Source organism: Scyliorhinus torazame, chromosome 18 (assembly GCF_047496885.1).
Source record: "Scyliorhinus torazame isolate Kashiwa2021f chromosome 18, sScyTor2.1, whole genome shotgun sequence".
NCBI lineage: Eukaryota > Metazoa > Chordata > Chondrichthyes > Carcharhiniformes > Scyliorhinidae > Scyliorhinus > Scyliorhinus torazame.
In genome coordinates this window covers 55,061,744-55,088,352 of record NC_092724.1, presented here as the reverse complement: position 1 = coordinate 55,088,352, position 26,609 = coordinate 55,061,744, and the positions used below count along the sequence as shown (strand labels likewise).

The 26,609-nt window shown below is 45.0% G+C and overlaps 1 protein-coding gene across 1 annotated transcript in view; it reads right to left on the bottom strand.

The window, feature by feature from the left end:
* The window catches only part of LOC140395214 (receptor-type tyrosine-protein phosphatase delta-like), a 634,165-nt gene that overhangs the window by 188,202 nt on the left and 419,354 nt on the right, over positions 1 to 26,609 (bottom strand). Inside the window, exons 9-13 of the mRNA XM_072482754.1 lie at positions 25,528 to 26,109; positions 19,550 to 19,683; positions 14,893 to 15,037; positions 5,265 to 5,570; positions 1,425 to 1,618 (exon numbers count right to left, since the gene is read on the bottom strand). Of these exons, the coding sequence (XP_072338855.1) occupies positions 1,425 to 1,618; positions 5,265 to 5,570; positions 14,893 to 15,037; positions 19,550 to 19,683; positions 25,528 to 26,109 (1,361 nt within the window). The remainder of the gene's footprint in view (positions 1 to 1,424; positions 1,619 to 5,264; positions 5,571 to 14,892; positions 15,038 to 19,549; positions 19,684 to 25,527; positions 26,110 to 26,609) is intronic.

The following is a 26,609-nucleotide window of genomic DNA, read 5'->3' as shown; positions in this document are numbered from 1 at the left end:
TATCTTCCCACTCAGCCGGCGTGATGTTACGCAGGCACGAATCGCTGCTGGTTTTCAAAAATGAAAACCAGGCATGATGACCTCGCCGGGGGCACACAGGTAAGTATCGCCCCGGATGCAGTGCCCTGACACTGTCCCCTGACATGCTGGCAATGCCAACCTGGAAGTGCCAGAGCCCTGTGAGGAACCCCATGGGGAGGGGGGTGGGGGGAGAGGTGTTCCCCTTATGTGCATGCGGAGGGTACTCCATGTCCATTGGGTGGGGGTTCTCCATGTCCATTGTGGGGGGGGGGGGGGTCCTCTCTCAGAGATACCTCAAAGCATTGCAAGGACAATCAATTACTTTGACCTGAAGTGGCTATTGCTTTGTCCCTCAACACACCAACCGTCTTGAACAGAGGATGGTCCCTCAAACAGCAATTAAATAAATGACCAGTTAATCTAATTTTGCAGTTGCTGGTTGAGGGAAAGGTTGAGCAGGACACCTGGAGAAATGTCTCTTCTTCAAATAATGCCATGGGATCCTTTAGATCCGCACAAACAGACAGGCAGGATCTGGGCTGAGTGTTTCATCTGAAGGACAGAAGACCTGGATTGCGGGCTCAAGTTCTGGAATGGGTCTTAATTGTACAATACTGACATTCAGGCACCATTTGAGGTTACAATCACTGACTTCCATACAAGCACAAGGAAGAATAGAGGGATGTCCCTTACGGTCATAAGGCCAGAATGCACAGGATCATTGGATCTGGGTTGGGTGGTTGGGGATGGTGGGGCAGGGGAAGTATACACATACTCCATCAACCAGATCCTAACTGGGATTAACTATTTCCTGTTTACCAATCTGATAACCAATGTGTTACATGCCCTCTTCTTGAAGATTGGACAGACCAGCTATTCTGGTTGGTGGTGTCTTTTGTGCTGTAGATGACTCTGGATTTTGCCTGATCCCACCAGTTACTCGTCTGGGCGTCCTCACCTCCAGAAGCATAAAATCCACCCCAAAAAAACACAGGAGCCCATTTGTCCCGTTCTGCCGCCTCTCCGAAAGGGTTACCAAATTAGTCCCCACACCCACTGTTCCTCCTCCAGAGCCTCGCAATTAGTCCTTTTTAAAATGTATATTCAATTCCCTTTTCAAAGTTATTGAACCTGCTTCCATCAGCTTCCAGGCAATGCATTCGCTATCGTAACAGCTCGCTCAGTAAAGAGATTTCTCCTCCTCTCGCTCTGGATTATTTTGCCATTAGTTTTAGGCAGTCTATCAGGCTGTTGCTCATTTCCCCAGTTCTTACTGTATTACGTACGTGGTCAATGTTTCCGTCACCTGTGATTCTTTTTCGCAATCGACATCATCAACCTACAATTGTTACTGGGATGGCAGCAACAACCACCACCACCACGTTTTGATTTTGCTTCCTAACCTGTGCATCGGCCAACATGATATCCTTTATCAGTGGCTGTCCCCTGGCTTCTCCATCCACCACCTCGACGTAGTGCACCTGATACCCTCGAATCTGGCCGTGTTGTTTGTTCGGGACAGGAGAGCGCCAAATGACCTTCAAAGCAGTGGAGTTTAATGCTTCAACCTCCACTTTACGAGGCGGAGCACTGGGCACTGCAAGAATAATGTTATGGGCATCAGAAAGGAAAAGTGCTGTATTTCTTTAGATAAGATGAATGTAGAGAATTTTAAAGTCAGTTGCCACCTTATCAACAGGTCAAAGGTATTTCGGACTCCAAAATAAATCAGAAATGATAGGACGGCTCCTGAGGAAGTCCCTTGCGAATTTATCTCTTGAATGTCTTTCTCTGTCACGCAATAATGCTGTACTCCAGTTCCCAACAGTGGTTGGTTTAACTTAACTGGCTGGGCAACTGGTTCGTGATGCAGAACGAGACCAACAGCATGCGTTCAATCCCCGTACCGGCTGAGGTTATTTGTGAAGGCTCCGCCTTCTCAACCTTGCTCCTCGCCTGAGGTGTGATGATCCTCCGGTTAAAACACCCCCTCAACGGAGAAAGCAGCCTATGGTCATCTGGGACTATGGCGACTATACCTTTACTCCAGTTCCCAGTCAAGTACCAGATTTATTAAGGGAGAAGCAACAAAGTCAGCAGAACTAAACCTGATGATGGAACAGAACCAGGTCTGACTTCTAACATGCTGGACTATGGAACATGACCAGAATCTAACCTCAACAGGTAGATCTTTACAGCTGATCTGCAAATGGGACAGAACCAAATTCAGCCTGCAAGTTAGCTGAATATGGAACAGTATTTGTGGGAGCCTTTTGGAGGCTGACAGCTAGGTTGCAGAAGGGGGCACAGCAGCAAGAAGTGGAAATAATTGGAATAAAGATGCACAACCTTTGAACAAATATTAATCATGTATCATGGCTTCCTATATGGTCTTGGTCCTTACAAAGTAAATAAATATATGAATTAGGTTGGAGATAGTCAGATTACTTTTAGCAAACAGTTTGAGCAGATCCACAATAGGTACCAGAGGCTCTTTAGTGACTGGGTATAATTACTTCTCTATTTGCTTTTATTTTTATCATGCATTCTTTTCTTCTCCAATCTTCCTATATTGAGGAAGGCAACTGGAGTTGGGCATCATGGTCATCCACTACTCTATGGTCCTTGGTCCAATTGACTATTTGATGCTAATGAATTGTGAAGTACTGGCAGGCTAATTGAATGCTCGAGGGACATCGGAGTCAATCCCAACTCTGGTCACCTGACATTAGGCTAATCAGGATGAAGACCTTGTCTGATCTTTCCCCTTCTCAGCTGGGAACAACTAAATGAGTCCAGGCAGAAATGAAACCCAGGATCTTTCTGGCCTGTTGGACTCCTTCCATCCCGGGATTTCAGTTTCCCTCTGGTACTGAGAACCTATGTGGTCAGCTGAACACCGAGAAGCAATCACGGAGTAGGTACAGCAGCAAGGAGTGGCAATATGGAAGAAACAAGAATAAAAACCAGCTTAGGATTCTGGGCCTTTGGAGGAGCAATCTATTCATTCCATATATGCTGTACTTTGATCGTCATAAACAATAGTGAAATGCTGGCAAAATCTATCTTTGGATTTGTAGCTGCTGTGATTGAACTTTAATGGGATATAACCTTCAGCAAGGCCTGGAAAATTTGTAAATCTCAATAACTGCAGAGTGAGTATTTCAGGTGAACCACTTCCAAAGCAAAACCTTTTCACCAATGACTCTTTGGACAAGACTTATAGGAATGTGACGCCCCACAGATACCGTTAGCAATGCATCACCACATATAATGGAATCTTTATCAATGCTATTTCTGTGACGAGGCACTGAGTAATTAAATTGATGACCTTAGAGTAGCGAGAGACCTTTAATGATACCACTATGAGGTAAAATGTCCCTGTCCTTTGGAGCACTGTAGCGATTGTCTCCGTAAGGGCAACACAGCAGGGTAAGGGTCACCTGGTCTGGGTGACCAATCGGGGCTCAGGGGGAGGAGTTCTCTTAGGTAAGAGGCATTCCAGAACTTGCTGCCTGCTCTTGTAGATCCTTTTAAATAAATAATTTGTTGTTCTCTAATGAAGTCTCTGAAAGTGCATCAATATAAGCACCCTTTGGGTTTACCAAGCGCAGCGCCAGAGTGGCAAATTTGGAAAGGGCATCTTTGAAAGGAAGCCAGTTCCAGAAACACTGAAAAACTTTGGTGGCTATTACACGACAATGTGAAATTGCCTGTTTTCTTTCTCATGTATTTTAAATGGAAATTCCACAGGCAACAATTTAAATTGGTGGACGGGTTTTGTCAGAGGAAGAGACAAGCTGAGGGTTGTGTTTGTTTAAATGGAATATAATCATTCAGTAACAGTGTTCTAAATGTCAATGGGTCTCTTGCTATTACTCTGGTTTATAATTTCTTCCTCAAGTTTTTATTTCAATCTGTTATCTGATTATTCGCTCCTCATAATTATATACTGTGATAACTGAGCTGGCATTATCCCAAAATGTTTTTTGTTAGGTTTACTGCTACCTGTTGGGCTAAACCACAGTTTTGCTTTTGTCTAGTTAAGCAGAGCATTTCAAGTTATTCAGTGCTTCATTTCCAATTTCTTTTATTGCTGCAAATACATGGTTTGGCAACAGCTAAACTATTTCAATCTCCCTTACTTCCCTCCTATTCTTTAAGGTTACAAAGTCCAGACGGAGAAATGGCTGTCAAAGCATTCCTTCAGAACTGTAACAATTACAAACAGAAGGCGGCAATTCTGCTGGCCTTGTCTGGACCAACTCTCTGATAGAGCAATCCAAAACTAAATCCAATACCTCACACTCCCCCATGGCCCTGTATCTTTATCCAATTCAAATGTTTACCCACTCTTTCACTTAATTACAATGGTTTCTGCCTTGATTTTTCCTAGCCTCTTTCTTCACTTTAGTGACTCCATGTTTGATTATTTTATTGTTGGTCCCATTCCATCCTACTTTATTGAATCCTTACTCCCCAGAAAACAGTTCTAAAAAACTGAACCCTGGGTGGGGTGGGGGGGGGGGAGAATACCACATGTTTCAAATGTGTGGTGCACAAAAAAGACATTCTGAAGCATTGTAACGTGATTCCTTCAATTACAGCAAATTGTGTTATCAAGAGCTGTTAACATGCTAAAACATCCCCAAGACATTTCACAAAATTTGAATACTTGAGCCTCATAAGGTGATACAAGGTCAAATGACAAAAACAGTGGTTAAAAAAGTTGTTTTAAAGATTAATCACTCCCTGGAATTTTCCTACACCCCTGGGAGATGCCCAAATGCTCACTTCTATAGGCCATTTTTCTCCTATTATAGATGATGAGGAATGCATATATCTAAAAAGCCACATCGGGAAAATACGCTTTCTGGGGCAATTTCATTATGAAATTAAGAATATTTCCCGCCAGGAAAACGGAACAGAAATTTTGGAACAGGTCTCTGGACAATCCAGAAGGACTAAGTGAACTGAGAGTCCTCTAATCAGTGAGGTTATTGGGAATCATTCAAATTAATTAGAGGAAAAGATAAATGAGCAACAAGATTGATTTTCTCCAATGTGCAATCCCAGTAGAAATAATTCCTTTAAAAGCCAAGTACACCATTTCTACTGATACTGCTGGCACCTTGCTGGGTTTGAATAGCAATCCCAGGCTAGGTACCTCTCCGAGGACTGAGTGACCTCTAGGTCTTAACGTTAAACATTGAAATGGAGACAGAATATTTGCCCAAACTTACCATCTTCATCTGTGCGAACGAATATGGGTGCGCTCTCCGGGCCTGGTCCAACCATCGTGTGTGCGACGACCGACACCTGGTACTCCGTCCATTTCGCCAAGCTCTCCAGCCGCATCTGTGTGGTCGTTGGTGGAATGTCGTTCACCTCATGGAGCTGCTTGTCCTCTCCCTGCACCGTTTGGTACCTGATACTGTACTTTGCCAGGTCGCCATTTTGACTCTCTGGCGGCGGTGGCCACCAACTTACCAGAATGCTGGTGGAACTGGGGCTGGTGCACTTTACGTTTTGAGGAGGGGATGATGGTTCTATTGCAGGGAGGTGTGGTAGAGGAAGGAGTTAAAAAACAATGGGAGGGAAGAGGGTGAAAAAACAATAAAGCAAAAAGAAAACTGATAAAAACGAAAGGAAATGGTCCCAAGAAACTGAGACGAAACCAAAAAAAACCAACAGAAGACTCTAAAGTAATAAAAAACCTGGTATGATGTTTAAACAAAAGCAATCCTGTCTAAAAGAAGGATTCAGGTTTTTTTTTTTGCATGATCAAAGTAAATGTTAAAATAACCTTATTCAGGTAAGGAATTGAAGAAGGGATGCTCTTGGATTGATTTCAGATTCTGTTTTTCTAGAATAAAGATTAAAATTTGAACCCTTCCCCAAACACAGTCACCTCTGCACAACCTCACTGCACCAGGAGAACAGGACTGTCTGGACCTTTGGTCTCTCTGCAGAGTTGCTGCCTCCACTTTATTTTATCTTTGGCCAACAGAAGGCAAGCAAATTACTGAAACCGGTTCATTTCCTTCTCTTCTTCCAGCCACCCAGTGCTCTCATTAAACACTTGGATGCTACACAGTCCTCCCACACGTAATACTGCAGAGAACACCGAGGGTGGTGGAGACAGGCAGACTGCACTGACAGGCAGCTCTGAGATGGACAGTTGACCTTTCGTGTTAGGAAGGAGCTATTTTTACCTTCAGCTCATTGAATTGCTGGACTCATTTACTGATAAAGCAGAAATAGGAATATTCATTGACACCTGGTACTTCATGGCTGATATACAATTTATGTAAAAGATTATGTAAATCCAACAGTGGAGATTTTCCTGGGTCTGCTCCCAGGTGCCTTGGGTGCTTTGACCACAGTGAATATGGGAAGACAGAGCAGGCATGCGCACACATCTGTTAAGGTAGTGGTCTGGTTATCCTCTATCTAAAGTAATTATGGAATGGTGACTGACGTTTGTATTAAAGTAGGTGCTCCAACCCATCTGACCCTTTCATACTTGTTCTCTGTGCATCATTCAGGGCATCTGGGTACAGACACAAAACAGTACCCCGCCTTGTACTCTCCTCCACCCCCCCCCCCCACCCCCCGAATATTTGTATGCCTGCTATTCCAACAGAGGCAAATATATCTCTCACTAATATTGTAAGTTGCTGTCACTTGTTTGTTTTTGTCCCAGGGGCCTGTGGAGGGTAGCTACGAGGCAGGGGTTGAGCAACAGAATTTGGGGTGGGGGGGGGGGGGGGCGGGGGGGGGAGAGAAGAAAGATGGTTCCAACACCAGTTCTATCAAAAGTGAAGTATTTTCACAGATCCCTTTCATTTGTTTGAAGTGTGCCTGGAAAGTCCCCCCACCTGCCAGTTAGATTGCTTTCGAAGGGAGCAAAAGGATCCTAATGCTGTCAACAACCCATAGCCAGGCAAGTCATGAGCAGAGTCTAGAGACACAAGCTGGTCAAGGCGGACATTGTGAGAGAACCTGGGACACAAATCACTCGTGACCGTGTGCTGAGTGCCAATGGTGCAGTACTTTCCGAGTAACCAACACATTGAGATCTGATCCAATAATTTAATTGGTGCCAGTTTTTGAGAGGTGTACACCATGATCGTGGACCATAGACCAGTGACTTACTGAAAAGTAAGTCACCGGGGGACGATTTAGCTCAGTTGGCTGGACGGCTGGTTCATGATGCAGAGCGAGGCCAACAGAGCGGGTTCAATTCCCGTACTGGCTGAGTTTATTCATGAAGGCCTTGTCTTCTCAACATTGCCCCTCGCCTGAGGTGCGGTGACCTTCAGGTTAAATCAACATCAGTCAGCTCTCCCACCTCGAAGTGGAAAGCACCGACGGGGTCATCTGAGACTATGACAACTTTACTTTACTTACTGGAAAATAAATCAGAGTAATACACATGATTGAAATATATACCAATGGTGTTTGCTCAAGCGGTTGAGCAGGTCTGGCAAAAGTAATTTAGAATTTTGAGTTTCTATTCACAGAGATATTTAAGTACATGGTAGTTGTAATAGCAAAGTCCTCAGACAAGGTAATCAAATAAAACAGAACTTTAAAGGGCCGTTTGTCTAAGAATGATTTTCTGTCTTATAGCCCCAAGGGACAACAACACTTCAATCTAGACCAGCATCCACTGTAGTACAATCCACTAGTTTTCGATGAGGTTGATCAGACTAACCGAAAAAAAACTTTGCACTTTCCTCTTGAGGGAGAAGAACCAATTAACCTCTCACCTCACTGCAATTTCATCTTTCTATTGTCCGATGACACCACTGCCACCTTTCACAGATGCTGCTGTGGCCCACTCGGGTGTCATAAGTTTGCCAGAACTTCCTACCTTTCCTCTTATTTACACCTCCTGTCTCAATCTTTTCTCCGATTAGATGTACAGGATTTAACGGCCAAACTATCACTGGTTAATTTATTTTATCCTCATCTCACCTTAAAATGCTTTTTAACCTTGACGGTGCCTGAGCTTAGACCCTTCATTAAGAGAAAAAAAAAATCAAAATGAGCAGCGATCTTTAGCTCCGTCCCTCGCTGGGAACCCAACCATGTACCTGCGTAGGGAAGCAAATTCCGACAGTCCCTGGTAGGATTTTGTTATCTTGCTGACCTCTGCCTGAAATTAAAAACTGCCAACTCAGGATAACGTGTGGAACCAGCGGAGTGTCAGGAGAGGAGCCTAAGACGGGTGATGATGTAAATGTTTCAATGTGTTGTTCATTTATACAACAATAATAGGTCCACTGGGTAATTTAATACCACTTGCTCCATAGAAGTTGGAAGCCAGCAGCTAGTATTCAGTTGGGCCATTCTGGATCAAATACCAACATAGGTCAACTGGAAAGTTTGCTGGCATGCAGAGCAGCCCACAGTCAGACATGCCTTGTCTTATCCTTGAGGTTGTGGAGAGAAGAGACTAAATGCATTGAAATTCAAATTAATTCCAGAACAACCCAGCAATAACTCACTATTGGCTTTGTAATCCGAGCATGTTCATTTTCATATATTGAACCCCAGAGCAAAGGTGTCTTGAAATACAATTCTTAGTGGTGAATGTTTGGATTGAGAGTGAGCGTGAGACATTTTGCAAATAGAATATATATATAAAGTGGGTAGAACTGGGTAATGTACTCACTCCCAGATCAAAAGAAGGAAAAAACAAAATAAAACAAGAAAAATAAACTACACAAAATACTCCAGGACCTCCTGGATTCATGCATAGAAAAGAATAACTTAACACGTAGAGAAATTAAAACCCAGTTCGAATTGAAGTATTTTCCATGGTACGTACCTGACATTCCTTCAAGCTCTTATACTAAAGACTTTCTTTGCATGCTCTGATTGCCTTTTTAACCTACCCTTTCTCTCCCAGCATATAATTGGCCAAAGATTAGTAAGCAGACCAAGACTTCTAGACCTTGGGGATCGGCAATTTCCACAAAGCCCACATGGAATATTCCAGAATCCATTCCTTTTGGAAGGGACAGGCAAAGCATCTTGGAATGATCAAAATTTAATTGGGTTGGTTGCGAGATTAAAGATTGTCCGAAACTTAAATTTGCTTTGTTCAAAGTGATGGATTTCAAAATTTTGATAAATGCCCTCCATTTCTGAGGGCATTTGAGAGTCAACCAGATTGCTGTCACATGTAGGCCAGACCAGGTAAGGATGGCAGATTTCTTCCCCTAAACGACATTAGTGAATCAGATGGGTTTTTACAACAATCGACAATGGTTTTATGGTCATCATTCGACTTTTAATTCTAGATTTCTTTTTTATTGAATTCAAATTTCACCATCTGCTGTGGTGGGATTTGAACCAGGGTCCCCAGATCTTGTCCAGGATCTCTGGTTAACTAGTCCAGTGACAATACCACTACGCCACTGCCTCCACATATGTGGTGGAAAGCTAAGAAAAGCACTGACTAACATCTTGGAGCTGCCAATAACGGCCTACTTCTGTAAGTGAATTAAGAAGCGTTTAAGTGAATAATAATTGGAATAAATAATTCCAGATTTTAGACATGGGTTTGTACAAATTTACAACAATCAACATGGAGAAGGGGCAATTGCAATGAATATAATTTTAATTCATTAAATGACATTGGCTTAGTGCCTCAAGGGAGTTCCAAGTTGGACGTGATCTCCAATCATATCAATGAATATCTCAATTTTTACAATTCAGTCAAAGTTTCTAAATAAGGATGCTCATGTTGAGAAACGTGTTGCGTTCTGATGGTATGACGTTCTTTTAGTTTTTGTGATTGTTGGTAAATATTGTGGTCAGAAAGAGGGCAGAGAAAGAGTGCATTTTCACGACTGCAATCTGAGAGTATCAACATATTGGATCTGATGGATGTCTTGTGGCATCACTCGTTAGACAAAGCAAGGAGTACCTGATGGGTTAGAATTTGTCAATATAAGACACTTGACAAGTGCAGCAGTTTAGACAGAATTTTCACTTTGCTGTCGTGGAATAGGCCATGTGGGAGCAGAGTGCCAACCCCTGTGATTTATTCATTCATCCATCAGCGTCAGGAGAAACTCAACAGGGCCTGGTGAAGCTCTTACTGATTTTAACCATCTCTGAATGAGAAAATAACCTGAAAATACAGACTAACCCACAGTAGAGGATGCCTGTTTTTAGTAGTCTTACAATTGTAGTCCAGCTTATTGAGTAAAGTAGCCCATTTGGAGCACCTTTGCTCTATTTTGCAAAGATAAAGCTCTTTCTGCATCATTTACCTGCTGGCATGACATTTTGATAATTTATATCCAATCATTTAACCTTGTGAAAGAGATCGACAGGTGACAATCAGATTGGAAACATGACCTCGTAAACATGTTTCACTTATTTGAAGGGCCCAATAACGACAAATCGGAAACTTTTTTAGCTGGAGGGGAAAGCGTTGGTTACCTGGATAACGTAAAGCTTGAATTATTTTGAATATACTGCCTACATTCTAATTTAATTTTGGAGTGGGGAAGGATGAAAAATAGGAAGCGTGGCTGTGATACTTGACATGGAGTAGTGCACCGCCAGATTTCCCCCTCTTTTTGTTTAAGGAAAACCAGCAACTAATTTGAAGATACAATTATGTGTAGACCTTTTTGATTTGGGGAAAGCCCTTCTTCATTAAGTGCCTCTAGGTAGCCTTAGAGAAAGATGAGTATTTGGTTAGGAACTGGCTCCCGGCAGCCTGTAATATAGGGTATCACCTGTAAATCTGCTTCAACCAGGATGGCTATCAGGTGGTGATTTTGACAGGCATCCACCACCTTCTGGCTGGTCTGTCTCAGTCTGTACTCACCTGGTACTACTGATTTAACGTGTGAAAGTCCAAAACCTTCCTGTGACCTCTGGTGAAACTAGCTCAACCTCTTCCCAGGTCAAAACGCTAATGCCCTTTCAGTATGCACACTTCCACTTGCTTTTCAGAGGTCAATTTCTAATGTCTATACAATTGATCAAGGACAGGGTGGTCTCCTGAATGCATCTTTACATTTCAATACTGCAAGTGTTACAGTTAGAAATATTATTTTCAGTTTAATGGATTCCTTACACTTGTCCGATGTTTCACGAGGGCCCTTGAATTCATCAATTCTTAATTCAGATTGTCTATTCTTGTTGCGAGTGTGACCATGTATAAATATATTCTTTACCGGTCAGTACATGCGTGTGTGTACACAGAGTTTTAAGTAACCAATCAGTTTGTGCCATATAGCAGGGTGAGGATACACTTTGCCTAATAAGAGTGAGGCAATATTTTGAATGTCTGGAAAAACAAAGTGTCCCCTTAGCCAGAATATGAATTCAAAAAGTCTTAATAATCCAAAAAAAGCACAAGTATCCTCTGTGTACCAAACAACTGTTTCCCCGTTCATGATAGGACATATGGCAACACAATCAGATTTATTTTAATTTAAAAAACAGGAATCAAAATATTGGCAATGGTCACTAGGAGTTATTGGACAGAGATGAAGAGTAGGGATGCCAATGAATTTCTCCTCTTTCTGGACCCAGTTAATTGAAGTGCTCCTATCCCAGTTAACCCAATGCAAAAAAACGCACTCACTAAACCGCAGATTGTCACAATCTGGACAGTTCAGTTCATATCCATGAGTCAATATACATCATATTAGGTTTGCTTGAAACTTCTGAGCATGCAAAATAAGAAACTTTTCTGCACAGTACCATCTTGGAGACAGAAAACATTGGGGCAATGCGCGAATGTTTTGAAGCAATTACATTTCCAAGAAACCTGCATGAAAATATTATCCAACCAATGAAATTGAGGGGCTGGAATATATTTAAAAATGACACAACTGGGGTGGCAGTATTTAGGTTCAACATTAGGTTATGGGGTTACGGAGATATGGCTGGGTGGACAAGGGAGTGGACATGGGTGGAGTGCTCATTCAAAGGGTCAGTGCAGGCTCGATGTGCCGAATGGCCTCTTTCTGCACTGTAGGGATTCTATGATTCAGCCCTTGTGACCTCTGCTACAATGTGGTGCATTTTGTATAAATGGAGAGTGAGCTTGAATGTATGTTGGTGCTGATAAACAACCTGCAGTTTTTATTGAGAATGTGTTTTTTTTGGATGTTAAATATGAAAAAAAAACCTACAGAATGTCGGGTGTGTGCTTTTTTCATTTTCTTTAGTTTATTTAAGAGGGGGAGTTGAGAAGAGAAGAGTTGGCTACACAGTTTTAAACCTGTTTGTAAGAGGAAACATATTTTCTCGTTCTATGGCTGGGATGTTCTTGGAGTTGTGTGCAGTCACATGAAAGAACAATCTGGATCATTGTTTAATTAAAAGATCCACAGTTTGAAATTCTGAAGTGGTCCAAACGATTTTTGGTTAGTTGAGGTCACCCCTGATTGCTTCTGTTCCAATGTCTGTCGTTGCACCTACCTGACTTGGTAAAAACTAGCATCGGAAATCCAGGTTAATCTGCACCAGTAGAATTTAGGAAAGAATTATGGGAAGCTTAAATGTCGAATGCTGACTTTTGTTCTTGTACGTCAAGGGTCTGTAATGGGATGAAGTGATTGGGAGGATAGGGTAAAGAGAGATGGGCGAAATTATGTGAACTAGAAAATGAAATGTAGAAACAGGATGTGTTTAGTCGATTCTGTTATCCAGTTATAACATAAAATATCTCACATACATTGGAATCCATTAAACTAAAAATGAATATTGGTTAAATCTCAATTAATTGCCTTTTTCTACTTTTGTCTTGTCCAGTGTATTACAAAGCACGTATTGGTGATCCGTCAACTAATAGGTGCCAGCTAATTAGAAACTCTACCAGAAAATAATTAGTGATATGATGTAAGCCACACCGTTAATGTAGGTGAATTGTTGGTATCTTACACATCACACTCACTGTAACAGAAACCCAAACAGAGCTACCAATTGTTGTTCCCTTGATCGCGACCCTGTCAAAGGTTCGTCACATATCTCACTCACTCCAATGTAACCTAACCCTACTTAACTGAGGCCACCTGCCAAATGAACCCAAACAGGGAATCTTCCTGCCTCAACCCCGCTTTGTGTTTCTCTTACATCTCCCGGTTTCCAACAAATGGAGGTGCTTGTTTCTTTCCCCTGAATTCTGTAGGGAGTTTCAATCACCTCCCTCTCCACCACAACTAACCTGGGGAAGCTTTGTGTTTCTCTTGCATCTTACAGCTTTCACATCTTCCTTTCCTCCCGACAAGGAATCCCTTCATTTTTCCATAACCCAACTGAGGCACCTCTTATATCTTGATCTTCCACCCCCAACTTTGAGCTGTTCCCATACCTTCCTCCCGCAAACTCAGTCTTAAAATGTTTCTGGCTCATTCCTACCCATATCCAAATGAAGGAACACTTCTACATCCCTCTCCAACCCAATGAAAGGCAACCAAAACCTTCGTTTATAGAAAACCTAAACCACGCCATTTCTCACAAACTCGCCCACCGATCTCCAACTTCAGGACTGACACTAATGTATTAACCTTCACCAGTTAGAATCAGATCCAATTCAAATCCCATCTCGCTGCACTGCCTAAATTCAATGTCTTACGTGATGTGTAATCAAGTCCCCTAATAAACCAGTAAGAAGGTATGACCCCTAACTGATATTCTCAACAAACAATCATTTTTCTTGACCCAGAACCCAGTATGTGTTGTAAGCTGCTCAGCTACTAACACCAACCAACACATACCAAAAATGGGTTTCCATAAACTGACAGAGCAGAGGTTGCTGGGACTGCACACCCTAGAAAAGGAGAACATTCTTTCAGTGGCTGTTTTCAGAAATCAAATTTACTGTTAAAATGTAATTTGAATTTTCTGCCATGGACACATGAATGGGTTAAACAGGGATGCAGCTACGAGAAAGGGATGTGGCACTGCTGTCTGCGTGAAGTATTAAGGAAGCAACAGCATTTATTTTGGCAGTCACTGACAGAGCAATCTAAATGCCACACGGTGCATTGCAATGAAGGGTGTTCAGGAAAACGCACAGAGTTACGCCAGCATTTTCTGTTTTTATGGCACAGAGTTAGCCTGTGCGAGTCACTGGCCTTAGCCACCTTGTTTACACAGCTAACATGTCTGCGTCTTTGGTGAGTCAACACTGCTCAGAGATATGCAAGATAAAGAATTGGAATCTGCATTCATTGCCATTACTGACAATGGAAGATGGAATGGAATTCCAGAGGGTGATGCATCTGGGTTCTGCTGGTGAAACAATTCATAGAAACCACCAGGTTTACCCACCCTGGGTTTCCATTTTGCCTCAATTATATTCAGAAAAAAAAAATGTTTGGGAGAAAATAAAACGCAGGGCTGGGGTGGGGATGGGGGTGGTGGCGATAGAATTTTTCTGCCAATGTGGGTCAGGGATGCCAGCTGGCAACATCCAACTTTGACTGAATTCAATGTGAAGCTTCCGCTGCATCATATTAATAACACAAATCAACAATTCCAAATCCTGCAGGCTACTTGAATGAAGTTATCAGAACAGTGCCATGAATGGACTGTTGCGTTACGTGGACCAGTCCCCGCTATAAATTGGTTTGAGTGCCTAAACCCATTCTGCTAAAGTAGTCTCAATTTTATGCCATCAGAATGGGGAGACATTGAATCTAACCCAGACAGATGGGACCACCCACATTTCCTTAGTTTGAATAGGGGTGGGCAGATGGTCATTTTAAATTGCCATGTGCATAAGTGCATTTTTCACAGGGACTTTTGGCTTGTAGTTTACATAGAATCCCAACATCCTTTACTCTGATAGTATTTGAAAGGTGAACGTGGAATGAAACCTACTGGCCTGGAGGGTCCGTGCAGAGATCTGGGAGGTGAAGACGCCAAGGCCATGCTCGGAGCGACCGGCCAATCGGAAATAGTACAGAGTGTTCGGACGTAACCCGGTCACACTGTACGACGTGCTAGGCTGAAACGTTATCACTTCCTGTGGAAAAAACATCTATATGCACTTGATGTTATACTGATACCAGTTTACACAACATCTCATATCTAGATAGAGGTGAATTGTTTGTGGTATGGTTCGCAGTAGCATTATACAAAGTGACGCACAGTGTATTAATCGGCTGCTAAAATGCAGCTGCATACACCTTTAAGATTGGCTTTCCGTAATTGATCCATATGGTAATATGGATCAATTAATGGTAACAGGCATTCTCAGTCTCGCGACAGCAAGATATTCTCTGCAGTATAGAAGGTTTTCCATAGTTTCTCTCTCTGCACACTACAAATAAGTGGTTTTCACTCAAATCTCAAATTTAAAAAAAGTTCCTGTAATGGACAAAATACATGTTGGTGTAACATTATTAGCAGATTTCCTGTGGAAATGCTTATGATATATTATACGTTTTGGAAGGACAAAAATGTTCCACATCAATAGCCTGCTGCTAAAGTGGAACTGCGTTCTTGTGAAACTCTTAACTCCACACGAGAGATATCAAAAGAGTTTAACTCCGTGAGGGAGGCTTTGCAGATTCGAAAGCAGTTGCAAATTTTAGGCTCCAGCTCAGAACGCAGGATGAAATGCCTGGATTTCTTTCTCCTTTTTTGACCACCACAGTCAGGTGTCAGGACAAGCACAGAACACAGACATTTGGACTCTTGTGTTAATTAGGTGTTGCCTTTTGTTGGTTAGCCATTCTGCAAATCATTGACAAGATAGAGGTTTTTAAATTACCAAGTGGTTGGGGGGGGGGGGGGGGGGAAATAATGTTGAAATGTTTCGACTTGTTACGAAGACCATGAATACAATGATCCAATAACAACATCAATAATAAAAGCAGGATTAGACCATAAGGTCCCTTGGGCCTGCACTACCATTTAATAAGATTATTGTTGATGCTTAACCTCCCCAATTCTACTCTCCTGTATGATCCTCATATTCCTTGATTCTATAAAGGTCCACAAATCTAACAACTGCAGTCTTGAGTACACTCAATGAATGAGCAACTCTGAGGTAGGTAATTTCAAAGATTCATAACCCTCTGGATGTAGATATTTCTTGTCATTTCAGCTCAAAATGGCTGACGCCTTGTTGCGAGACTGTGACCACTAGTTCTTGACTCTCCAGCTAGGGGAAACATTATCCCATGTTAAGCACTCTCAGAATCTTATGTTTCAATAAACCCACCTCCCATTCTACTAAACTCCTAAAAGTATAGGCCCAACCTACTCAACTTCTACTCATAGGACCACCCTCTTATCCCTGGAATCAATTTAGTAAAGGTTTGTTGCACCCCATTTAAGACAAGTATATCTTTCCATAGGTATGAAGACTAAAACTGTATTCAGTACTCCCAGTACATCAAACCTCTGGACAATTGCAGCAAGACTTCCTTACTCCAGTACTTTAACCTCCTTGCATCAATTCCTAATTACTTATTGCACCTGCATGTTAATTTACTGCATTTTGTGGAGGACACCCAAATCCCTTTGAACCTCAACATTTAATAGACTCTGGCCATTTAAAAGATATTCTGTTTCCCTATTCTTCCAACCAAAGTGAACAATCTCACGCTTCCCCACATTATACACCATCTGCCACCTTTGCACCCAATCCCTTAATCGATCTACATCTCTTTGCAGACATTTGGGCTGAATTTTCAATGAGAAAGTTATCGCTTACGGAATAAAAGGGACAGTGGCAATGTGGATACAAAATTGGCTGAATAACAGGAAGCAGGGTGCGATGCTCAATGGATATTTTTTGGGTTGGAGGCAGGTTTGTAGTGTTGTTCCTCAGGGGTTGTAATTAGGATCCTTGTTTTTTATGATATATATTAAATCTTGTTGTCCTGGGGACATTTTCAAAGTTTGCAGACGGTCCAAAACTTGGAAGCATCGCACAATTGTGAGGAAGACAGCGCAGAACTTCAAAAGGACATGGACAAGTTGGTGGAGTGGGCAGATAAATGGTGGATGAAGTTCAATGCGGAGAAGTGTGAGGTGATGCATTGTGGAAGGAAGAACATGGAGAGACAATATAAAATAAGGGGTAAAATTCTTAAGGGGTGCAGGAGCAGAGGGACAGGTGGAGAGCTGCAGTAGAGCATACTGAATTCTGGGCTTTATTAATAAGGGCAAGAAGGTTATACTGAACTTATCCAAGACACTAGTTAGATCTCAGCTGGAATATTGTGTATAGTCTGGACACCACACTATAGGAAGGAAGTGAACACATTGGAGAGAGTGCAGAAGAGGTTTACAAGAATGGTTCCAGGGATGAGAAACTCCAGTTATGAGGACAGTTTGGAGAGGTTGGGACTATCTTCCTTGGAGAGAAAGCATCTGAGAGGAGATTTGATAGAGGTGTTCAAAGCCATGAGGGGACTGGTCAGAGTAGATAGGGGTAAACTGCTCCTGCTTCTATAAGGATCAAGAACAAGAGGAAACAGACTTAAAGTGATTTATTAAAGAAGCAAATACGATCTGAGAAAAGTTTTTTCACACAGCGTGTGGTTCAGGTCTGGAACATACTGCTGCCTGGAAGTGTGGTAAAGGCAGTTCAATTGAAACAATTAAGAGGGCATTAGATGATTATCTGAATAGAAACAATGTGCAGGGGTACGGGGAAAAGGCAGGTGAATGGCACTAAGTCATAATGCTCATTTGGAGAACCGGTGCAGACACAATGGGCCGAATGGCCTCCTTCTGTGCCGTAACAATACTGTGATAGAAGCAGAGGTGGGACCTGAGATGGAGGAGCCTGTAATTTCTAACCACCAGTTGGCATGTGGGTGTGCTGCTATGGTCCCGCCTTCAGGCGATTACTATTGAGGCTGCATCAGGGCAGGGAAGTCGCAAGTACCTGCCCGCCACCAGTAGGTAGCCAATTAGGCCAATTAAGTTGCCCATTGTGGGCATTTGACACAAGCCGTCTGGAATTTTGCAGATGGACAGTGGGACCCCACTGAGCCTGAAGCCTGGTTGATGAATTGCAGTCAGTCCCTGATCAAGCAAGGAGGCCATCAATGCCTCATTGAATCTAACCCACTCTGCGACTACCAGAGGGGCACAGCTGCAGTCACAGGCCTTCCTTAACATGGTTTCTCCTCTGGAATGACAGTCCAGCAGCTGCGACCCCTTTTCATTTTCAGTCTTTGACAAATTTCTTCAGAGGACCCCTCTATCTTCATTCTCCGACATGCATCTGCAGCTCCCAACTCTGATGGTAGGACGGCCTATGGGCGCGATCCAACGGACACGCTGCACCCGGAAAGCCGCTCACCGCGGCACTGTGTGGCTGTTGAAAGCCAGGAGACACCGCTCCCGGAATGCCTCGCGAGATTCAATGGGTGCGATTACTTTTTGGCAAATCTGCATATTAAAGCGTGGCAGTAAGCCTCAATTTACTGTGCAAATTCACGAGGTACCTGAGGCTTTGGGATTCAACCCCTTCACCTCAGAGACCTTGGGTGAGAGCCAATTAGCATTGGTCCCCACAAATGGAGACCAGATGGAACTGCACTCATGGGGATCTCCAAGAGGATTGGAGGCCCCCAGCTGTATGCTCTTTGGGCTGGGTGGTGCCCTGGCACTGCTAGTGTCACCTGGGTGCCAGCCTGGCACTGCCAAGATTATCAGGTGGCACTGCTAGATGTTATGGGCACTACCAGGATGGCAATGCCAAAGTGCCAAGCTGGCATTTTCTGCACATGCACGATCAGCCTGGTGTTGCCTAATGTGGGGTGGGGCAGGGTGGGCCAGGGACCCTCCTATACAGCATTTGGGTGGAGAGGGGGAGGGAGGTTGGGGTTCATTTTGGGGGCCTCGGAGATTGGGACGCCATTTTTAAATGGCGTCCTGATCTCTCAGGCCCCTTATTCAATGCGACTTGTGTTGAATAGCCATGTGTTTCTCGACATGCGAGTGCCGGTAAACACGTAGCTAAATGCGCTCGCTAGGGAAGTTTGTTCCCTTTGGGAGAATTGCCCCCTATATTTCAGTTCTGGAGTGTTTTCCATTGGTCTGCTTGGTTGGCTGCCTCCTTGAAAATTGTCCTCTGGGTCCCGACGCTGACTTTTGTGGGTTCCTGACTAACACTCCCTTCTCAAAGGTGGGATTGGAACTTGGGAATGGAAATTCAGCCCTTTGTGTCCTCCTCACAGCTTACTTTCTCACCTGGCTTTGCATCATTTAACAAACTTGGATACATTGCACTCAATACCTTCATCTAAGTCATTGATATTATTTGTAGATAGTGGAGATCCGCCACCAATGCTTACAGCACTCACTATTAACAGCCTACCATCCTGAAAATGACCCATTTATTCCTCCTCAGTTTTTGTCCTTTAATCTATCCTCTAACCACAATAATATTTTAGGCCCGGTCCCATCTTGTGCAATAACCTTTTATGTGACTTCTTATTGTATGCAATCCAGCTACAAATTGGACAAATTTAATGCTTCACCCTGCTGTCGAAGTGTTTCATTTTCTCACCTCCTTTCCCAGTTCCTCATCGCGATAGTACAGCTCATAGCTGATGATTTTCTCCTCTCTGGGTGCACGCCACAGCAACTCAATACTAGTCTCAGATTTAGGGGTGGCGTTGAAGTTTATTGGTTGCCCAGGAACTGAAAGAAGAGACCAAAATATTGGATTCAGCCAACAAAAGACAGGCGCTTCTGGCTTAATGTCAGTTCCAAACAAGAAAAATATGTACTTTTGCGTTTGATTCAGTGGCTTCGATTTTTCAAACCACCCAGATCCCAAACTGCCGCAAGTCCACCACTTCACAAACTTCACTTGAAGCTTGAAAGAGAAATGGATACATCTGGACTGTCAGAAGAATGTTAGAAAGCAGTACTCAGACACTGTCTCTTGTCTCTTCTCTGATCATTTGTCTACAAGGGTTGGTCAGACACTGCCCAGGAGCAGATATTTTATGTAGAAAATACTCACCATGAATCAGACCTGTGGGTAGAATCGGCATCGACTGCTGCATCCAATTTGTAAAGTGCAAGTTACATAAATTTAGTGCAATCCTATGTGGAATGCACTGATGTTGGGATTTACGAAATGGTTTGGCGTTCTTGGCTTCCAGGTCACCCTTTTATTACAGGTATTAAATCATGTGCATCCAAACTAATGAGAAGAAATGGGCAGCAATTCAGTCTGCTAATGGATGTTGAGGTGCATGAATATCGAGGCGATTAAATCACTTCTGCGATTGTCTCAGCCTTCCTCGCCACCTCATACCAGGCCAATCGCTGATTCAATCCCAGGTTTAAATTTTACACCTTCCTGCCTATCCCTTAACTTGCTCTCCTGAAGTTAATGAGTCATGGTAGCAGCCCTCACCATGCAAGAGAACCGTTTCACCCAGGGTAGCCAAGTGTCCTGTACTTTAAGGATTGTATTTTGACTGCTTTGTGCTACCTCCCTTAAGGAATACCTTCTTGTCCTTATTTGCAGGACAACCTGTGGGAGACTGAGCTTGGGAGTGTTGGCTGTTGTGACTTGAGTGGTACTGCAAGTCCATGAGTTAGCCAGCTGAGAGACAATAATGTTATGGCTCACAAGATAAAACAAACAAAACTTGCAATTGAAAGCTACCCAACAGCCCCATCCACCGCCCCCCTAAGCAAGCCCCTGCTCACTAGCAAAGTCCCTGCTCACATGGCCACCAGAGAATTGGACTCCCTGATTTTATCATGGATTTTATTCTATCTTACCTGAGGAACATACTTTCCCGCAAAGGTCAATTGATAGCAATCAGGAGAGGGAACGACTGCCGATTTCTCTCCTTCTCCAGCCCTGGATTTTTGCGGCAATTCTTGCATGCCCTGTCACTGCCGTCATGCCTCCAATAATCTACCCCCTCCTGGTCTGTAGGTTCTGAAATACTATTTTGGGGAGTGCACTTTTTCACAGAGCCACCAACATGGAAGTCCAATCCGGGATACCACCATCCAGATTGGCAACAATTGACAAAGCTCACTCTCCACCGAAAGCCTACTTTTCGAAATAATGTAGATGGAATTTTCAACAAGGTTTTTTTAAATCTCTCTCTCTCTAATACAAGGCACTTCTATTACTCCTGCCATTGCTGCCTTTGTGATGAGACAGTGATTTGTAGCAGCAGTTTGTTGCCATATTGATTTCTTCTCAAGAAATGGCTGCCAGATAACAGGCAGCATCCTAAACTGACTTTCAGACTTAATGCACCACAGTGCAGGTCAGATCCAGTTGACATGACACACCCGGTGAAATAGTCCAAATGTTAAATGGTTCAAGGGAAGGGCATTTATGCAGATACCAGTGGGCGGCACGGTGGCGTAGTGGTTAGCACTGCTGCCTCACGGCACACAGGACCCTGGTTCAATCCTGGCCCCGGGTCACTGTCCGTGTGGAGTTTGCACATTCTCCCCGTGTCTGCATGGGTCTCACCCCCACAACCCAAAGATGTGCAGGATTGGCCATGCTAAATTGCCCCTGAAAAAAAAATTATCCAGATATCACTGTGCACACGGGTGTAATAAAGTCAAATTCTATAGTCACCATCCTATAATATGGACGAGATTCTCTTTTCCCCCAGCCATATGTTTCTCGGTGACACACCATTCACTGGCGGCGGGATTCTCTACTACCCCCGCTTGCCAATGAGATTTCCCATTGAAGCAATTCCATGCTGTCGGGAAACCAGAGGGCGGGGGTGCACTGCTGGCGGGAAAAGAGAATTCCATTGGCTGGAAAATTTGGGTCGGTGTTTTTTTTTTAAAACACTGACAACAACGTCTTCATTATTATATGATAGGCCAGACAAGGCCATTAAATCAGTCTCAACGCTGTATCTGATGAAGATAAGTCATGTTCCTCACCATGGAGGCAACAGCATCTTTTCATCCATGGTCTTTCTGGAGCTCTCAATCTTTGCTGTGTTTGGTTTATCATGTGGCATCATTCCCTTTTTTGTCTGGTTATAACGTTTTTGAAGTAAAAAGGAGCCAGGAGTCAGCCACCGTAGATGATATCATGGGCGGGATTCTCCCCTACCTGACGGGGTGGGGGTACCGGCGCCGAAGTGTGGTGTGAACCACTCCAGTGTTGGGCCGCCCCAAAGGTGCGGAATCCTCAGCACCTTCAGAGGCTAGGCTGGCCCCGGAGTGGTTTGCGCCGTGCCGGCCGGTGGGGCAGGGGCTTGGCGCCACGCCAACCGGCGGCGAAGGGCCTCCGCCAGCCGGCGTGAGTTGACGCATGCGCGGGAGCGCCAGAGTGTGCTGGTGTCATCCCAACACATGCGCAAGGGGGGTGGGGGGTGTCATCTCCGCGTCGGCCATGGCGGAGGAACAGCAGCCGATGCAGAGGAATAGAGTGCCCCCACGGCACAGGCCCGCCCGTGGATCACTGGGCCCCGATCGCGGGCCAGGCCACCGTGGGGGCACCTCCCGGGGCCAGATCCCCCCGTGCCCACCCGGGGCCGCCCGCATCGCCAGGTCCCACCAGTAAGGACCTACTCTAATTTACGCCGGCGGGACCGGCAGAAAACAGGCGGCCACTCGGCCCATCGCAGGCTGGAGAATCGCCGGGGGGGGGGGCGCTGCCAGCGGCCGGCGACGCGCGATTCCCGCCCCCGCCAAATCCCCGGTGGGGGGGTCGGAGAATCCCGCCCCATAAATGTTGCTGACTTGAGAGAAACTGGTTGTTCCAAAGTGGCGCTGCTTATAGTCCCAGATACACTGGAACCAGACTGCAACTCTTCCAATTCCTGCTGCAATTGTACATCCCAAGGAATTTATATTTGAATGTATTTTAATAATTTAACATGTTTGTTTCAATCGTTTCCCCCTCTTGTCCAACTGAATTCATTAAATCTTTCATGCGGTTGCTCCCGAACCCAGCGCTCTTGTACATTCCCAGAAGCACAGACCAAGGATGGAATCTGTCTTCTTGATCTATATTGTGCAGCTTCTGACGGGATAAACTTAATAAGCCATTGGGTCAGCTGTGTGTAACCTTAATCTAACTTCTGGAGAGACAAGCCTGTTGAAAAATCTCACAAATACGCAAGGAAAGTCTCGGCATATCTACCATACCATCTCCCTAGTTCAAGTTTGCCAATGGGTGCTCTCCGTATCGGCCTCTGAAACATGAGGTCTTCCAAGGATCTGTAGAATCCCCAGTGCAGGAGAAGGTTATTCAGCCCATCGGGTCTGCACCAACCCTTTTGAAAGAGCATCCTACCTAGGCCCACTCCCCCATCCTACCCCGTAACCCCACCTAACTGTTGGATACCAAGGGGCAAGTTAGCATGGCTAATCCGCCGAACCTGCACATCATTGGACTGTGGAAGGAAACTGGAGCACCCGGAAGAAACCCACAGACACGGGGAGAAAGTGCAAACTCTGCACAGCTGGTCACCCGAGGCCGGAATTGAACCTGGGTCACTGGTGTTGTGAGGCAGCAGTGCTAACCACTGTGCCACCGCGTAATGGGCAAAATGATGTTGTTGTTGACATGGAAGCCACCCTACTCCACAGCAGCGTCTCTCATTTTTGGGACAGAGTGAGGAAACAAGTTGGAATAAAAAAAAATAGCTTTGTTAAACATTTCGGTTAGAAACCAGACAGTGGCATGAGCAACGAATGCATCAACATTAAAAGAAGTGTGTTAATATGGGGCAAGGGAAAGAGACTGTTCTTTGACTGAGATTTTCTTCCTTAAAGAATCATCACCGCACAATGCTAATTCCAAGACCGACTCAATCGATTTGCACTCTATGGGCGCGATTTAATGGAAAGGTTTCTACGTGCAGGATTTACCGACCAACACCCTGCCCATTTTTCTGCGGTGGAGGCAGCTTGTCGGCTGGAGTTACCGACACCACCATTGTCAACAGGATTTCCCGGTGACTGTACCGCCCATTGCCAGGAAACCTGTCCGCCGGTGTGAACTGCCGGTAGATGACACCCTCAATGACATTTCAGGCGGGTTTGGCTGGGGGTTTCTCCCCAGCTCTGTTGGCAAGTTTCCCACTGCTATCTATCCACGGTTAGTCACTTTCCCGGGTCCTAGGGAGTTTCTCTCCAGGCTAGCCCACACTTACGGCACAATCTACCGGCCGTATTTTGGCTGAAAGGCGGAGCGGCGCAGCCAGTTGATGCCGGGCTTGCCACGCCTTGCGAGGTCTAACGTGATCTCGCGAGACATTGCGATCTTAATACCGTCCATCGGGGTGGGAACACTATTTTGCAAATCTACATATTAGAGTGAGACAGCTCATCTCACTCTAATATGCACTCCCCTGATCTATCTGAGGCATTGGGATCTAATCCCTTCACCTCGGAGGCCTTGGGCAAGCGCTGTTCGGTTACTGGTCTCTACAAACGGGGACCACACAGAATGGCACACACGGAGGTCTCTCAGGGAATTGGAGGCCCCGAGGTGCTTGCCCTCTGGGCAGGGTGGCACCCTGGCACTGCTGGTGCCAACCGGCTCCTCAGAGATCATGCCACTATTTTGAAAGGGTGCCCTGATCTCTAAGTGAGCTTGAGCTTCCCCACACACGGATAATGTCACCCCCACACACAGCCCCACAAAGTGAGTACACCCCAATATGGGGTCGCTGGGGGCCCAATCCCTTCAGACCTTCCCATGCCCCCCTAGGGGCCTCCCTTTCAGGACCCCACCCTTCACCTGCCCAACATTCAGGAGGCCCCTTCTACCTTCAACCCCCCCATACTCCTTTCATAGGCATGCGCCCCCTCAGGGCCTGACCCTTGGCACTGCCATCCTGGCAGTCAGACATCCTGGCACTGCCATCTTGGCAATGCTCCTGCTAGCCTGGAAGTGCCACCCAGGCATCTTGGCAGTGTCAAGGAGCCAGGGGGAGAGCCAGAGTACAAACGTGTCCTGTCCCTGACTACCCGGGGAATTCCAATGGCCTGGGAGACCCCCCACCCCCAGGTGCCATTCCGCATGGTCCGTGTTTATGTGGACCAGTGCCATATGGCCCGCAGTTGGGGGTCTCCTTGTGGGGGCCAATAAATGCCAGGAGCCGGTTAGATCAATGCCGGAGGCATTGCTGGCATTGGGAATCCCGGGGAGGCTGCTCCCGGCGTTTACCAGCCGTGTCCCACTCCGATTCCGGCAGCATGCAGCTGGAAGGTCACACCCTATAGCTCCATGTCTCAGTTAACTTCTTCCCGATGTCCTATCTTTGTCATATGGGCCTCAATCTCATTTAAATCTATGAATCTTCCTAGCTCAGTTTATCAGGAGGCAGCGACCGACAACAGGAAGTGGAAAACATTCGCTTTGAATTTGGTGTCAATGCGGGAATTAGTATAAATTGGCTGGGGACGACGGACTTTATGAAAGAGATACCTCAGACCTTCAGTTTTCTCTTTCATGAACCGTCTGCCTCAGAGTGAAACAACCTCGTGGATATTGTGCAACGAGTCAACAAATTCACTCACCTCCCTGCTGGGTTTTGACCTGAATTTCAGCTGACAGTGGCCCATCCCCAACAGAGGTGAAAGCCAAAACCTTGACACTGTAGGTCGTCTGTGGTATCAAGTTGGCGACGGTCGTTAGGAGGCTATCATCCAGGTTGTGTTTCTGCCAGTTGCTCACAGGCTGCTGCGGTTCCATTGTGTAGTAGACGCGGTAACCACGGATTTGGCCGTTTGGCTCTTCAGGCTCCTCCCATTGAATCAGCATTGTGGTCGCGCTCAACATCCGCGCCTGGACGCTCCTGGGAGAGCTCGAGGGAACTTGCTCTCCAGTCCTCGTCTCCACCGTCTCACTGGGTTGACCTTGACCAATGGAGTTGACCGCAGAAATTCTGAACTCATAATCAGAGTAGGGGCTCAACCCGCCAATGCTGTAACGTAGGGTCTGGATGCCATCTATGGTCTGGTAGAGAACGTCTGTGTTTTTGGGCCTGTACTCAATGATGTAGTAGTTGATGTGATCAGGATTGCCGGAATCCCATGTTAAAGTCACACTGGTGGCGGTTGTCTCCACAACTATCGGAGTCCCAGGAGGCTTTGGGAGGGCTGAAAATATCAATAGTTAGACATGGATACTTAAAACACAATTGAAAAAGTGTTGCAAACCGACGTGTTCGGACTCTTACCTGCCTGCAACATAAAATTTCTATCATCTGCATGACCTTTGAACCCATGCAATTAATAAAAAGTAACTTTATTGCAGGTTATCTGGATACTGCAACCATACAGTTATGGTCAGTCGGTAGCACTCCCACTTCTGAGTCAGAGAATGTGGGTTCAGGTCCCCATCCAGAGAGTTAGGCATCTAATTTAAACTGGCACACTGATGCAATCGTGAGGGACTGCTGGATAGCTGGGGGTGTCGCCTTTCAGGTAAGACAGCAACCCAAGGCCCCATCTGCCCTCTCAGGTGGATGTATCCCACGGCACTATTTCAAAGAGAAGGGGAGTTATCCATGGTCAATGTTAATCCTCCAACCAACATCACTAAAAGAGATTGGCCGGAATTCTCCAGCCATTGGGATTCTCTTTTCCCACCGGCAGCT